At 35.8% G+C, this 12548-nt stretch overlaps 1 protein-coding gene across 1 annotated transcript in view; it reads right to left on the bottom strand.

Moving 5' to 3' along the window:
* Positions 1 to 671: 671 nt before the first annotated feature.
* Positions 672 to 12548, bottom strand: part of ppp1r12a (protein phosphatase 1, regulatory subunit 12A) — a 60786-nt gene continuing 48909 nt past the window's right edge. The window contains exons 21-26 of the mRNA XM_066724681.1: positions 11277 to 11293; positions 11038 to 11152; positions 10727 to 10831; positions 10120 to 10167; positions 8080 to 8130; positions 672 to 2932 (exon numbers count right to left, since the gene is read on the bottom strand). Of these exons, the coding sequence (XP_066580778.1) occupies positions 2846 to 2932; positions 8080 to 8130; positions 10120 to 10167; positions 10727 to 10831; positions 11038 to 11152; positions 11277 to 11293 (423 nt within the window). The 3' untranslated portion in view covers positions 672 to 2845. The remainder of the gene's footprint in view (positions 2933 to 8079; positions 8131 to 10119; positions 10168 to 10726; positions 10832 to 11037; positions 11153 to 11276; positions 11294 to 12548) is intronic.

Here is a 12548-nt window from a genome sequence, read left to right on the forward strand (position 1 = left end):
TTTCGGATTGAATTTGTGCGAATAAAGGAAACTTCTAATCACTAGTGTATCAGCTAAGTTCAAGAGTTTGGCTTCTATGTTCTTGTGTACTTCAGACATCCTGAAGCTCATTTTGTCATGTGGCAGAAATGCATCTCTAACCCCGGGTACTTCCATCTTGCTTTAAGGCCTTGAGAGTCTGAGAAACTGACCCACTACATTCTGACTGCCATAGCCAACTGGCATGAGTGGTGACTGCAGGAAGGCCAGACAGTTTTAAAAGCCCAGAGAAAGGAGAAAAGGATGGATTCTGTAGATGCTGCACCAAGCAAGAGGAAGAGTGGAGGAGTCAAGGGGAATGGAGATGAAAAGGAAAGGGAGAGGGAGGTTAAGCTTCAGGCGATGCAGATCCATCCTGGAGGAGATGCCACAGTTGAAGGAGGGAAGGGAGGAAGATGTGGGCATTATCAGCAGAGAAAGGTGCGATTAGTGATCAATCTGTGCCAGTGCTTTGAAGCCAGAAGTGCTCAGCAGCAGAACGCATCAAGAACATCCCAAAATGTGCGGTGAAGACATTAAATTGAAATGGTCTAGAAAGCAATAACTGAGCACATGTATACATATACATTAAAAAAAAAGTGAAAGTATGGTTAGAAGAGAACTTACCTTTGGAATACAGCAGAAGACAAAAATAACTTTATTTCATCTTTATTTGTATATGTCAAAATACATTTGTTTTCCCTCCTCAAAATAGTTTCAGCGACTAGTTTCATGCTGATACAAGGTCTGCTCGGTACTACCAATAAAATTATAGCGCTGCAGCCACTTCATATATTTTTTTTTTCTTTTTTTGTTTAACAATAAATAAACCAAATATAAAACACTATTAGAAATGCGTAGCTAGGTTAAATCTGCACATGCACCCAAAACTAACACAATTTGCAAAGGGTTGAGTTAACAGTCTCACGGTCCGAGGAACCACTTAACCCATTGTTCACTAGCATTCAAACTCCAATTCTACGCTCTCAAATAAACCAATCATACCAATCAATCCACGACAGGAACAATCAGACGCACTGTAGCATGTTTAGGTGTTTAAAGTCAAGAATCCTGAGCTTGGTAGTATGAGCACGGCCTCACACCGACACAAAACCAATCACCACAAAATACAGGGACAGTCGCCCAGGTTTCCAAACTAAAATATTTTTTAATAGAACACAATGACCTGTTTTTCTTTTTTCTTTTTTTTTTTATGAAGGGGTATAAATTCACATTTAAGTATACAATCAATGAGGATACAATAGCTACTGCAAGCTTTACAATATACAATTTATTTGAATGGTTTGAATGCTTTGAACTCTTCAGTGGTTTAACGTCACAGCAGTGTGTGCCAGTATGGAGTCACTTATTTTACATGATGGTAAATAATAATAATAATAATAATAATAATAATAATTAAAAAGAAATCCTGACAGTCAACCATAGCAACATTCACTATAGTAAATTTAAAAGGCCACTGAAATGCATATAATAAATGTTCCAATTTCCGGTCTTTATTTGACATAATGGTCGTCTCAAAACTTTACATGACTCTTCACATGGCATTAACAGTGCATACAGACATTGTAAAAGGACTGGTTAGAAATACCGAAGATTTTAGTGACAATATCTTGGCTAGTACTACAGTTAAAAAAGGGGGGGGGACAGCACTTCCAAAGATACTGTATACAAGGTGTGAAATGTAGTGAAGCAATTATATTATTCTTAATCTCACATTTATTACTGTGAACACTTAAAAAAATGACAAAGAAAAAAAAAACTGAAAAAACAACAGCACTGAATTCAACTTGCCATCTCCTTAACGAGAGAGGCTCTACTGCATCCAATGTACTTACTACAAAATAAATGAAAATCGTTAAAACACACTTTTTCTGTAGTTGTAGATTTTAATAGTAACAGGTTGGTTTGTCATCAGGAAGCATAATGCATGCCATGTGGTGGTCTGAAACTCAAACAATACATATATACAGCTTCACTCAGTACCGGCTAAAATGAAGTGAAGAATACACAGTATAATCCAACAACTACAATACAAAGAAAAGGAGAAAAAAAAAGGGGGTGAACAATGAAGGCAGAAGAGGTGAAAATAATTCTACTTACAATGGACTCATTAAAGCATTTGTTTAAGAAATAAATGCATATTGCACATACAGTGAAAGCCTAAGTTTCACCAAGTCCACCTATTCAATATGGCGAGAATTTTTATTTCCTTTTCTTAAAAATTGAATAAAAAACCGCAATAACTTCCATTATTCTGGTTGGGATCTTGGGTCTCTTCAAAAAAAAAAAAAAAAAAAAAAATGGGACAGCCGAGTGAACACTGAGCTTCTAGGGAAATATCTCTGGCACATGGGTGGTTAGAAGAACATCGCACAGCACACAACACTTCTAAGCAGGTGTAGGAACAAAAACAAACAAAAACGGGGAAAAAAAACAAAAAACAAAAACACATAGGCTGTGGCACAATAAATGTCGCTTGAATAACTTATTCTGTGACAGCTGAGAGCTCGATGCATGTGTTTATGTACAGCTAAGGCTTATTGGTTAAATATTCCGAGGCGTCCCTGGCCAAATCGCTTTCGCTCGTTCATCATGGTTTGATTTCTGTAAACTCGTTCCGTCTTGACAGCAGCTGCAGGGTTAAGTAAAATCACCTAGTAGGGTTTTAATGAATGAAAAAGGATGGTGTGGCTGGTGGAGGGGTAGAGCAAATGTGATTGCAGATGGAAGGAGGAACCTGGTAGCTGATGTCTGTTGCAATTAATATTAATGTGCAATACCATTAGTTGCTGCTGCAGGACCTGGTCTACTTTGAAAGTTTGCTTATGACTCTAATCAAGGCTCCATTTTCATCCTTTAGTCTCTGGTTATCTGCTTTCAAGTCTGGTAGCATCTGAAACAAGGAGAAGAAAAAACATGTCAAACTGCTGGAATTTACAACTTGCGCTTGAAATAAGTTGAGTCTTGGAAAACTTGGGATTCTTTCGTTTTTTTCAAAATATTTCCCTTCTTCATTACAGTTTCTGGGCCCGTTTCCAGACGGTGGTTAACTGAGCTGTTATTCAGTACCCTGCCTTGAAACATTTCCCACAAACCACAAAGCCATGCAGACCAAGTGTTGAATCCCACTGCAGTTCAAGAACAATTGTCTTCAACACACTGCACAACAAACACTGGCAAAACAAAACAATACTTGTCTTACGGAAAAGAACAAAACAGAATAGGAACAGTACGGCAGATATCAAATTCAAATTTATGATTGAATATGCATTGTTTCTATAAGATCATTATTGAGATGCATGAAAAACTGGCTCATGGATTATCCCTTTGGCCTTCATAGCTAGATTGCTGCACATGAATATGAACAATATCCCTTAATATATTCTATTGAAAAAATGGTTGCAAATTTTTTAATAGAATGGGAAATTCTAAACCATTGTTGTTGCAGCTATTTTGTCAATCTTGTGTTCTAGAACTAGAAACTAGATGTCCTGGTTTAATGCTTTATCTTTTGCACGTGAATCATTCTATGCCGAAATAAGGAAACGCAAATATCAACTTGCCATCCCACTTTTCAATCATTTTAAAAGCCATTTTCAACATGCATACAGATTCTCTGATTTAGGCTGGTCTACAGTCTACAAGTTAGGTAGTTTACTTGTATAAATAAAATAATTCCTGGATTCATAGATTGGGTTCTGTAAGTGACTGCAAAAACTGCTATCAATGACTCATTTAAAATGCCAATATGTCCAAGTATGGATTGCTGCAGACCTGGAGAATGGAACGTGGGAGGAGTAACTGTCAATCATTTTGTTATGTGGCCAATCAAATGCAGAAGATGTCAAACTTTTTTTATGTGGCCAATTACCTTCATTTATAAATGTAAGGTGGGAGCAAATGTGTCAGTGTAACTATTGAAGAGTTTGAGTATGTGTGTAACTGTGCAGAGTAGCACTGAAACAGAAAATCGCCATGAGAAAGATCTAAGGAGGTAAATCAGGGCCATATTAGGTAAGAAAACCAATTCTGAATAGTGCATGGACAAAGACAGTATTTGATTTTTTCAAAAATCTTGGCAAAACTAAGACTTTACAAAATAGGGGTTTTTCTGCCCCAACTCTTCCTTTATTGTGTGTGAAAGAGAAACCAATTTAGTTCTTTTGATATTGCTTTGGTATTATGTAATTAGACTATGATCTGTAAATCTACAAGCTCTGACAAAATTAATTCGATTTTCAATTCCCAGAAAATGAACTTTAAAAACAACGAAAATGTCGACAATTATATTTCACAAAATTGGGTGGGGGGGGAAAAATACTATTAGACCAGTGGTTTTCAAACTGGTCTTGGAGTACCCCCTGCCCTGCTGGTTTTTCTTCCAACTGAGGTCTTAATTGCTTAATTGAGTCCTTAATTGACCTACCAAAGCAATATAGCATTCAATTAAGTAATTAAGACCTAGGTTGGAACAAAAACTAGCAGGGCAGGGGGTACTCCAGGACCGGTTTGAAAACCCATGTATTAGACCAACAAAAAGTATACATTTCACCGTTTATGTTTTAAAGAGTACATTTCATACTGGGTGAAATGTGGGATATCATTAATATGGTATAGATCAATATTTAATTTTTACAAGTATCTATTTTGTTGAAACAAGCTGGACAATAAAAGTCAGACAATTATGCTAAATCTAAGGTTGTCTTAAATCTAGCACTCATGGTAATACAGCAGTCCGAGGCACGGTTCACATCAAATCACAGACTTCCTCCCCCAGAACAAATTGCTGCTAAAATTATCCCTCTGGGATCCCAAATTTCAAACCTCAGTGGAATACAGTAATGTTCAAATACAAAACAGGGTACAGCTTTAATTTAGGTGACAATAATAAACCATGACTTATAAATAAACAATTAGTCAATATAAATACCCCATAAATTCAAGATTTCCAATAGAGAATGGTTGAATATCTATTCTTAACAGCTACTTCTAGACTGACCCATCCCAATTAAGTGTCAACACAAGTGTTCCCACACTCTCTCTCTCCATTAGTTTTGGGGTTTCATGTCTATAATTTATAAAGGTATTACCTGGCACAGAATGGTTACTTACAGATCCAGTGGAGATGGCATTTTACTGTACGCTGGTTGGCTCACTAGCTGCATGGACATACAACACCTCAGCTATGGCAGTAGGGGTTTACAAGCTCCCTGCATTCAATCCATAAGAGTTTGACATATACTACTTTGAATAAGGAAAGCGCTGAACTGGTCCGATTTGAAAGGCCTTTTCAGTCTTGTGGTGAATGCATTACTCACTGATGCAATATCTTAATTAAATCATGGTGAATCGATGCCCCTGATTAAAGCATTCGAAGAATAAAAAAAATACACAAAAGGGCAGGACGGAGGACAAAAAAGGGTGCATGAAGCTTGACCTCGCACAGAAAGCAATGTCATGCAAAAAGCCAGACCAAGCAATTGAACTTAAAACTAAAAAACGGTTTCCAGGAGCACACAAAAAAAAATCTACACCAGGAAACTGACTGAAGGTTGGCACCTGCCTGGCTATGGGTGGGCAGAGGTAATGAAGAATGGGAGGGGGTCTACAAGTCCACAGCCTGTAGCTGGCTACAGGACTCTGAAAGCTTTGCCACCACTCTGGTCAGGGCCCTATTCTCTGCGATCAATCTCTCATTTAATTGCCTCAGAGTCTGAATCTGCTTTACTTGATGAAGGTTCTGCAGGAAATCGGAACACAAGGAGAAGAAAAGAATTGGAAAAAAGAACAAAAATCAAGAATCAAGAATGGGGAAAAAAAGGAATAGGAGATTGTTAGGAAATGGACAGAAACCAAGCTGCTCAGATGGTCAACACAAAGGTTTTCAGATCGCATGACAATGTTGAAGATGCCAATCACATATGGGTGAAAACTTCAAGCGAGATTATCATTCAGCTTCAGTACATCCTTAAACCAGAGAAAACGTGTTCATTTCCCCACACTTCATAGTTCCCTTTTGGAATTACTTTTGAATTAAACACACACAGTATATTGGTAGTGACACTTCTTTAGTGATCTACTACACTGCTTGCAAATTACTCGGAATAGCAATTTCAAAACCACTTTATTACTGTATAGATAAGTCATTTCTTCACTTTCACCTTGCTATTTAAAATTAAATGACTTTCACTTGTTCCCATTCCTATCCTGGATTCATTAGATCAAACTCACTTTCATAAGCTTCAGAATGGATGTGAAGCTACAGCAATACTGAACAGTTAAAAAAACAATGTATATTAAAACGATCAAAGGTTTCCATATATAATGACAATGTAAATGTGGCCAGTAGCAACAAAACATGCTTTTTAAATACAAAAATCACAAAAAAAATCAACATGACTGGTTTTGGATGAGTTACTAATGCTCATTAGTAACTTTGCCCTCCTCTACTCACTGGTCCTAATTGGTCTTATTTAAAGAGAGCAATCAATGTGTCATGGGATATATACATAGTCAAGTTTAAGCATCAATTTACATTTAGCGTTTCTTCCTTTATCAAAATCAAAGAAATGCATTAATGACCCAAAGTATTATTTCACAAAAGTCCAAATCATTTAGACCGTATGTATGAATTCTGAAGGATATCTCAAACTCAAAGTCAGCTTTAGTTTAGCAATCAGTCCACATGATTACATCAGTCTTAGAGTTCAGGGTTTGCTTTTTCAGTAGGTTTCAATAGTGCAGGTTGTTTGTCAAGTGTAGCCAGTCTTCAAGAACAGTGTTACTCAACCACATTAGCACACCTTAGGCATGAACAGAGGTGCCCTACCCCCGAAATAAAATTAAAATAAACATGAAATGCATTTAAATTGTATAAATTTAGTAGGCATGTCTTATATGACCTACCTACTTCACCCATTTAAATGTATAATTCACACAGGGGATCACAATAAATAATACAAAAAAAAAAAAAAAAAAAAAAATATTTAAAAAATAAATAAATGCATTAGCCTGACATGTAAATAACATTCAGAAGGTTTATGCCAATATGTGAAAGCATTGCCAAATGGAGACTTCATGTAATACAATTGTGTGAAATCTCCATCAGTAGGCTACCTGCCCCTAATTCAAAGTGTAAATTTTAAATTACAGGTGTGCCATGGAATTTTGGAAAATACACACATTAAAAGTAATATTAAATAAAACAAACCAATCCCACAAATTGCATTACTCAATTGGGACAAGCTCAGGTTTCTCACTGAAAGGATTATATACTAAAAGTAAAACAATGCAGGTTGCCTGCCACACAGAAGTTTAAGTAGGCATGACAGCAGTTTGAAAAGGTTAGGAAACACTGTTCTAGAATACAAGAATGTTTTAAGACCAAATAAATGCACAGTGAAAGTGTGATGCTGCTGTTGTATTAAGTAGTGCAAGCTACTCAGACTTAAATTTGAAATTTAAGACCAACTGAGAGGATATTTTATGTGGGGTTTCTTTCTTGTCAATATTTAGAAAAGTTATTGTACATGTAGTGGTTTAAAAGATCTACTAAAACTGAAAAAAGACACTAATGATAAAACTATTAAAACTACATTAATCAATATAATTTATTTTGATACTAACAGGAGTGATGTACAGTATTAAGGTATTTGCCAAATATCTATCTATACCTATCTGCAAGGAAAGCAGCAATATGCAATAAGTGTCAGTTTAGAATAGTGACAAAAGAATGTATTAAATCTAGAAGATGCTTAAAATAGTTATACAAGCTGATGCATCACTTTTTATAACATTTAAACTTTTTATTTTAAATAGCTAACCAATTAATTCAGTCTGTACATACAAGTAATAAAACATGTCAATGAATTAAGTTAAACTGTGGTGTCAGCACATGCCTACACTACTCACATGAATAGACCATGAATTAAGTCATGAACAACTGGGATGCCAATTGCTGCTAGTAGAGCACTATTGCACACCAAGGTCCTGCAAGAATCACCCATGAAAAACCAGTTAAACTTGTCTTTCAGTCAATACCTTGAGTTCTTCCTCCATCTCAGATATCCTCCTTTCTAGAGCTCTTCTTTCCTGTTAAGAAAATTTAACTAAGTAAATGAATAAACAAACAAAACAAACACACAATACCACACAGCTAACAGCATAAAGGATAATGTGAAATGTGAGCTTTATATAATGCAGCATGGAACAAAGCATGTATGTGAAGCATTTCAAGGCAAAAACTTGTCTGTGAAGATAGTGCTTATTTCATATTTCTACAGTAAGTTCCATGAATGTAGTTAAAAAAGTAACTTATAATTGTGAGGGATTAAAATAAAATGTTGCAAAGCCAGGAAAAATGGATTTCCCCAACCGGATAACTAAGAAAGAATTAAACAAAACAGTCCATCGAATGACATACTTGACTGTCCATTCCACAAACAATGGTAACCTGAGCAATGGGCAACGAAATACTATGACTGATGTAGGTTTGGCCAAAACATTGCAACCATCCATAGAAACAAACCCATGCTTACAATGAAACACGTCTTATAGTAAGTGATGCCAATGTCAGATAATTCAGCACGAGATGTCAAATAATCAACGTGATCAAGACATATGGTTCAAACATTGTATATGCATAAACATTTCCAATTATACATGTACTCTTGGCACAATACCTTGAATAGATGTCTAAATACAAGTGTCAACTAAATGCCAACTTGTCTAGCTCTAAAATGTATTCTGTATACGTATGCATTATGTTCTATGGCTCCTATCAAAGTTATTGCATACATTTTTAAATAGCACTCTGCTAATGGAAAGTGAAGAGGAAAATAGAAGTAAATAGTGTACTTTAAGGCATTTTATGTGAAATACTGTAGTAGTCATGCTAACTACCAAAGTGTTCTCATCAGCGGCTTACAATCCATCCCCAAAAAGTCACCAATTGTATATATATATTTTTTTCCTTACCTTGCACCAGGCATACATAAGCATTGTCAAAAACATCTGCCAAATGCGGTATAGGTTGCCATACGGCTAGTTCAAATAAAAACTCTGACCTACCCGCAAAACATACATTACAAACTTGTACCCAATCACCTCTTGCTTTATAAGTAGTAGAAAGACACTTCTGACAATAAATGCAGGCCTACTTTGCGATTATCTGGTAGGTCAAAGTCCTAAATTGGGCTAGCCTATAATTAATCATAAAATTGGACAAAAATACTTGTAAGAAGGATGGAGTGTAAGACATTAAGCACATGCAGTCCCACTGAGAGAAGACATGTGACTAATATAACATGTTGAAAAGGCTCTCCCAAGTTGAACACAAATCTGCAAATCAGCTACGTAGAAATCCAGAAAAGTGAAAATGTACTAAGAGAAACACATGTGAAAGAAATAGATGGTGCTTTGGTTGTGGGTTTGTCCCCACTCAAGATAAAGTTGCTAGTGAATAAACAGCAAGCAGCAGCAGCAGCAAGGTACTGTAAAAAGTCAGGTTAGACCATACCACCCAGCTGAGAATGGGTCTTGCTGGTTACCTTCAGACATAAATCAGTTTACATGTGTTAAATAAAACAAATTCTCAAATTCCAACACATTAAGTGAGGTCTTGCAGAGAATCACTATTCCTCGATCCTACTTTACCATCAAAATATAATTTCATAAACTCCAGTGTTCTGAATTTACTGATTACTCCAACTTAATGGTTTCACCCTGTTAATGATTACAATATCACAGTATACTGAACAGCTCACACCCGAGACTTTAATTGTAGTTATCAAATCACTTTTTGCACTGTTCGAAGGTTAAACCGAAAGGTGTAATGCATATGGGGTAAAAGCTTCCCTTCACTGTATGCAATTGTAATGAAAAAAGTTAAATACAATGTGACCACAAAATACACATTTTGTAAAAAAAAAAAATAATAATTGTGAAAGGTATATTGAAAATGTCTCGAGAAAAACATGATTGTTTGGAAAACTCGCAATACTCTAGAATTGTTAACAGTTGTGTCATGGATGATGGCAGTTTAGTTACTAATTTTAAACAAGACATTCTTAAAATCTTTACCCTTTTCTCCATTTCCAACTGTGACCTGTCAGCAAACCGCTCCTGTCGCTGAAAGAGAAAATCAATGTTCAATGGCACCTTTTGTAAATTAAATAGTGTTCAATTGGGGGAGGGGGCAGTAGGTATCAAGTATCTTTAGCATGTTACATTAATAGAGTATCTGATGGTTTTCAAATGTAACTATATTCCACTGGCTTAACTTTGTAAATTTGACAGATTAAAACTCAGGTGCTATGAATACTCTCCATTCAAAAACAGTTTTTATAAAGTAACTGACACCAGTTTGTTACATTTAAGTCAGCAGTTATATTTGAGAAACCTTTTACAAAGTTCATAGCGTGCAAGAAGTTCAATTACAATAAAACAAATCCTATATACATACATGCAATAAACAGACTATAGATAAAAAGCTTAAATCTAAAAAGTTGTTTCAGTCACTCCTTTCTGTACAATTATTCATGTAAAGGCAAACTAATATGGGACATGTATAAAGAAATGAATAATGGAGTGCAAGCGTGTTCTGTTCTATCCTATCAAAAGATTTCCTGTCAGACTTATGAGGACTCAGCTAAATGTACTGCATGACAACCAAACACCAGATACAGACCTGCGTTGCCTTTTCAAGCTGTAATTTCAAGTCTGTTAACTCCATGTCTGTATCGCGTAATTGTGCCTTCAGTTTCTCATTTTCAGCTAGAATCTGTTCATAAAGCTAAAAAGAGCAAAATAAAAATCTGAATTGAACAAGCAACACAAATGACAAATGTTCAGCATTTATTAAATCAACAGAATTTTCTTCCATCTGATCAGCAGCATCAAAAAGCATGCAACCATTGTAAAAAGACTGATTTCTTTTGGGTTTGAGAAATCTGCTGCAAAAATATGAATAACCTTAGTGTGCGTTAAAACTGTTAATACCTTTTTGTAATCGGTTGAATCTTCTCTATCCAATCTGCTCGAGTAGGGCTTTCTGCTGCGGCCAATGATGTGGTCATAGCGATCACCAGAAGAGCTAGACAACCCAGTGTCATTCCTGTAGCACAGAGGGATGAAATGCCTTCATTAAATCTGTCGCTTAACCCAACGTGACGTGAAGATACGTTTCAGACTTATGGTTTGGTAAATATTTAACCAACTTCAATGTTAAACATACATACCTTGAAAGCCTGTCGCTCTGTAAAAGGAGAAATAAAAAGTAATGAGTTTTAGAACACTTCATCTGGAATTGTGATGCACATTAGACAACATGAAAGACTTTAATAGACTTGTTTTTACCCAGTGGGATAAACAGATCCTCTAGTTGTAGTCTTATGTAGAGGTTATTTTTATGTACAATAACATTCATACCATTCATCCAGATATGAAAATGTGCAGATCTGAATGCCTTTGTGAAAAAATAAGTATTTCCAACTGACTGGCTTGCCTGACACAGAAGACTGAGCTGGAATTCAGACAAATCGCCCATTAATTATGACAAAGCAAGAATATTTCATGATTCTCTGGCTGCTGCAATACAATTCAGGCACACGCATTCACTGATTGCATTTGACATTTGAATGCAATCAATTTATAATTAAACATTTTGGGAAAATTGCTATTATTGACAGTTTAAAAACAGTTCTCTCTTTATATGCAGTAATTAATAAGATCAAGAGCTCTCAATATTAATACAATTCAGCCTAATTAATTATTTGTATACATTAATAATGAGAATGTAACCCTGTCACTCAAAATCCAAAGAACACGCTTAATGTCAAGTGACACACAAATCCGAGCAGTTTGTGTTGTTGGTTTATCTCGGGCACAAGATTTAAGAAAGACCCACTGCCACCTCCCCACATAGCTTTGGTTTAAAATCTAAGCGTACTCCTCTGGTCTTTACATGACATTCTTGAACTCCTGCCAAAGCTGTGAGTGACTCGGTGCTGCAGCCTCTCACAGGGCATAATGCTCCAGCTGTCAGCCCTGCGCATTTACATCAGCAGGGCTTCTTGTTGGTGGGAAAGGTGAATCTTAAACCTCAGCTGCTTTCATACTGCTTTTATTTTTTAGCAAGTAGAAGCAGTAGATAAACTAAGAACTAATGAGAATTCAAAGTGTGAATTTGCAGCCATGCCACTGTACTGACTATTCCAGTGCAGTGAAAAAGCTTAAAAATAATGACGGCCAAAAGTGCCTTACTTCTCATGCTTTCAAACATTTGAATAAAGAAACTGATTAAAAACAAATGTGCCACGTACTTTATATTTAAAACAGCCATAGAATGACAATTCACATTTTTAACCCAGTAGATATAAACATGAATACAATTATTGGATTTTAATATTGCTTTGAAGATTCTTATTTACTGGGAATTTTTTTTATCTAAAATTATACCAGGAAGTTTAAATCCATTGGCAAAATCAAGAGAAGTTTAAGACTGCTTCCTG

Source organism: Amia ocellicauda, chromosome 15 (genome assembly GCF_036373705.1).
Source record: "Amia ocellicauda isolate fAmiCal2 chromosome 15, fAmiCal2.hap1, whole genome shotgun sequence".
Lineage (NCBI taxonomy): Eukaryota > Metazoa > Chordata > Actinopteri > Amiiformes > Amiidae > Amia > Amia ocellicauda.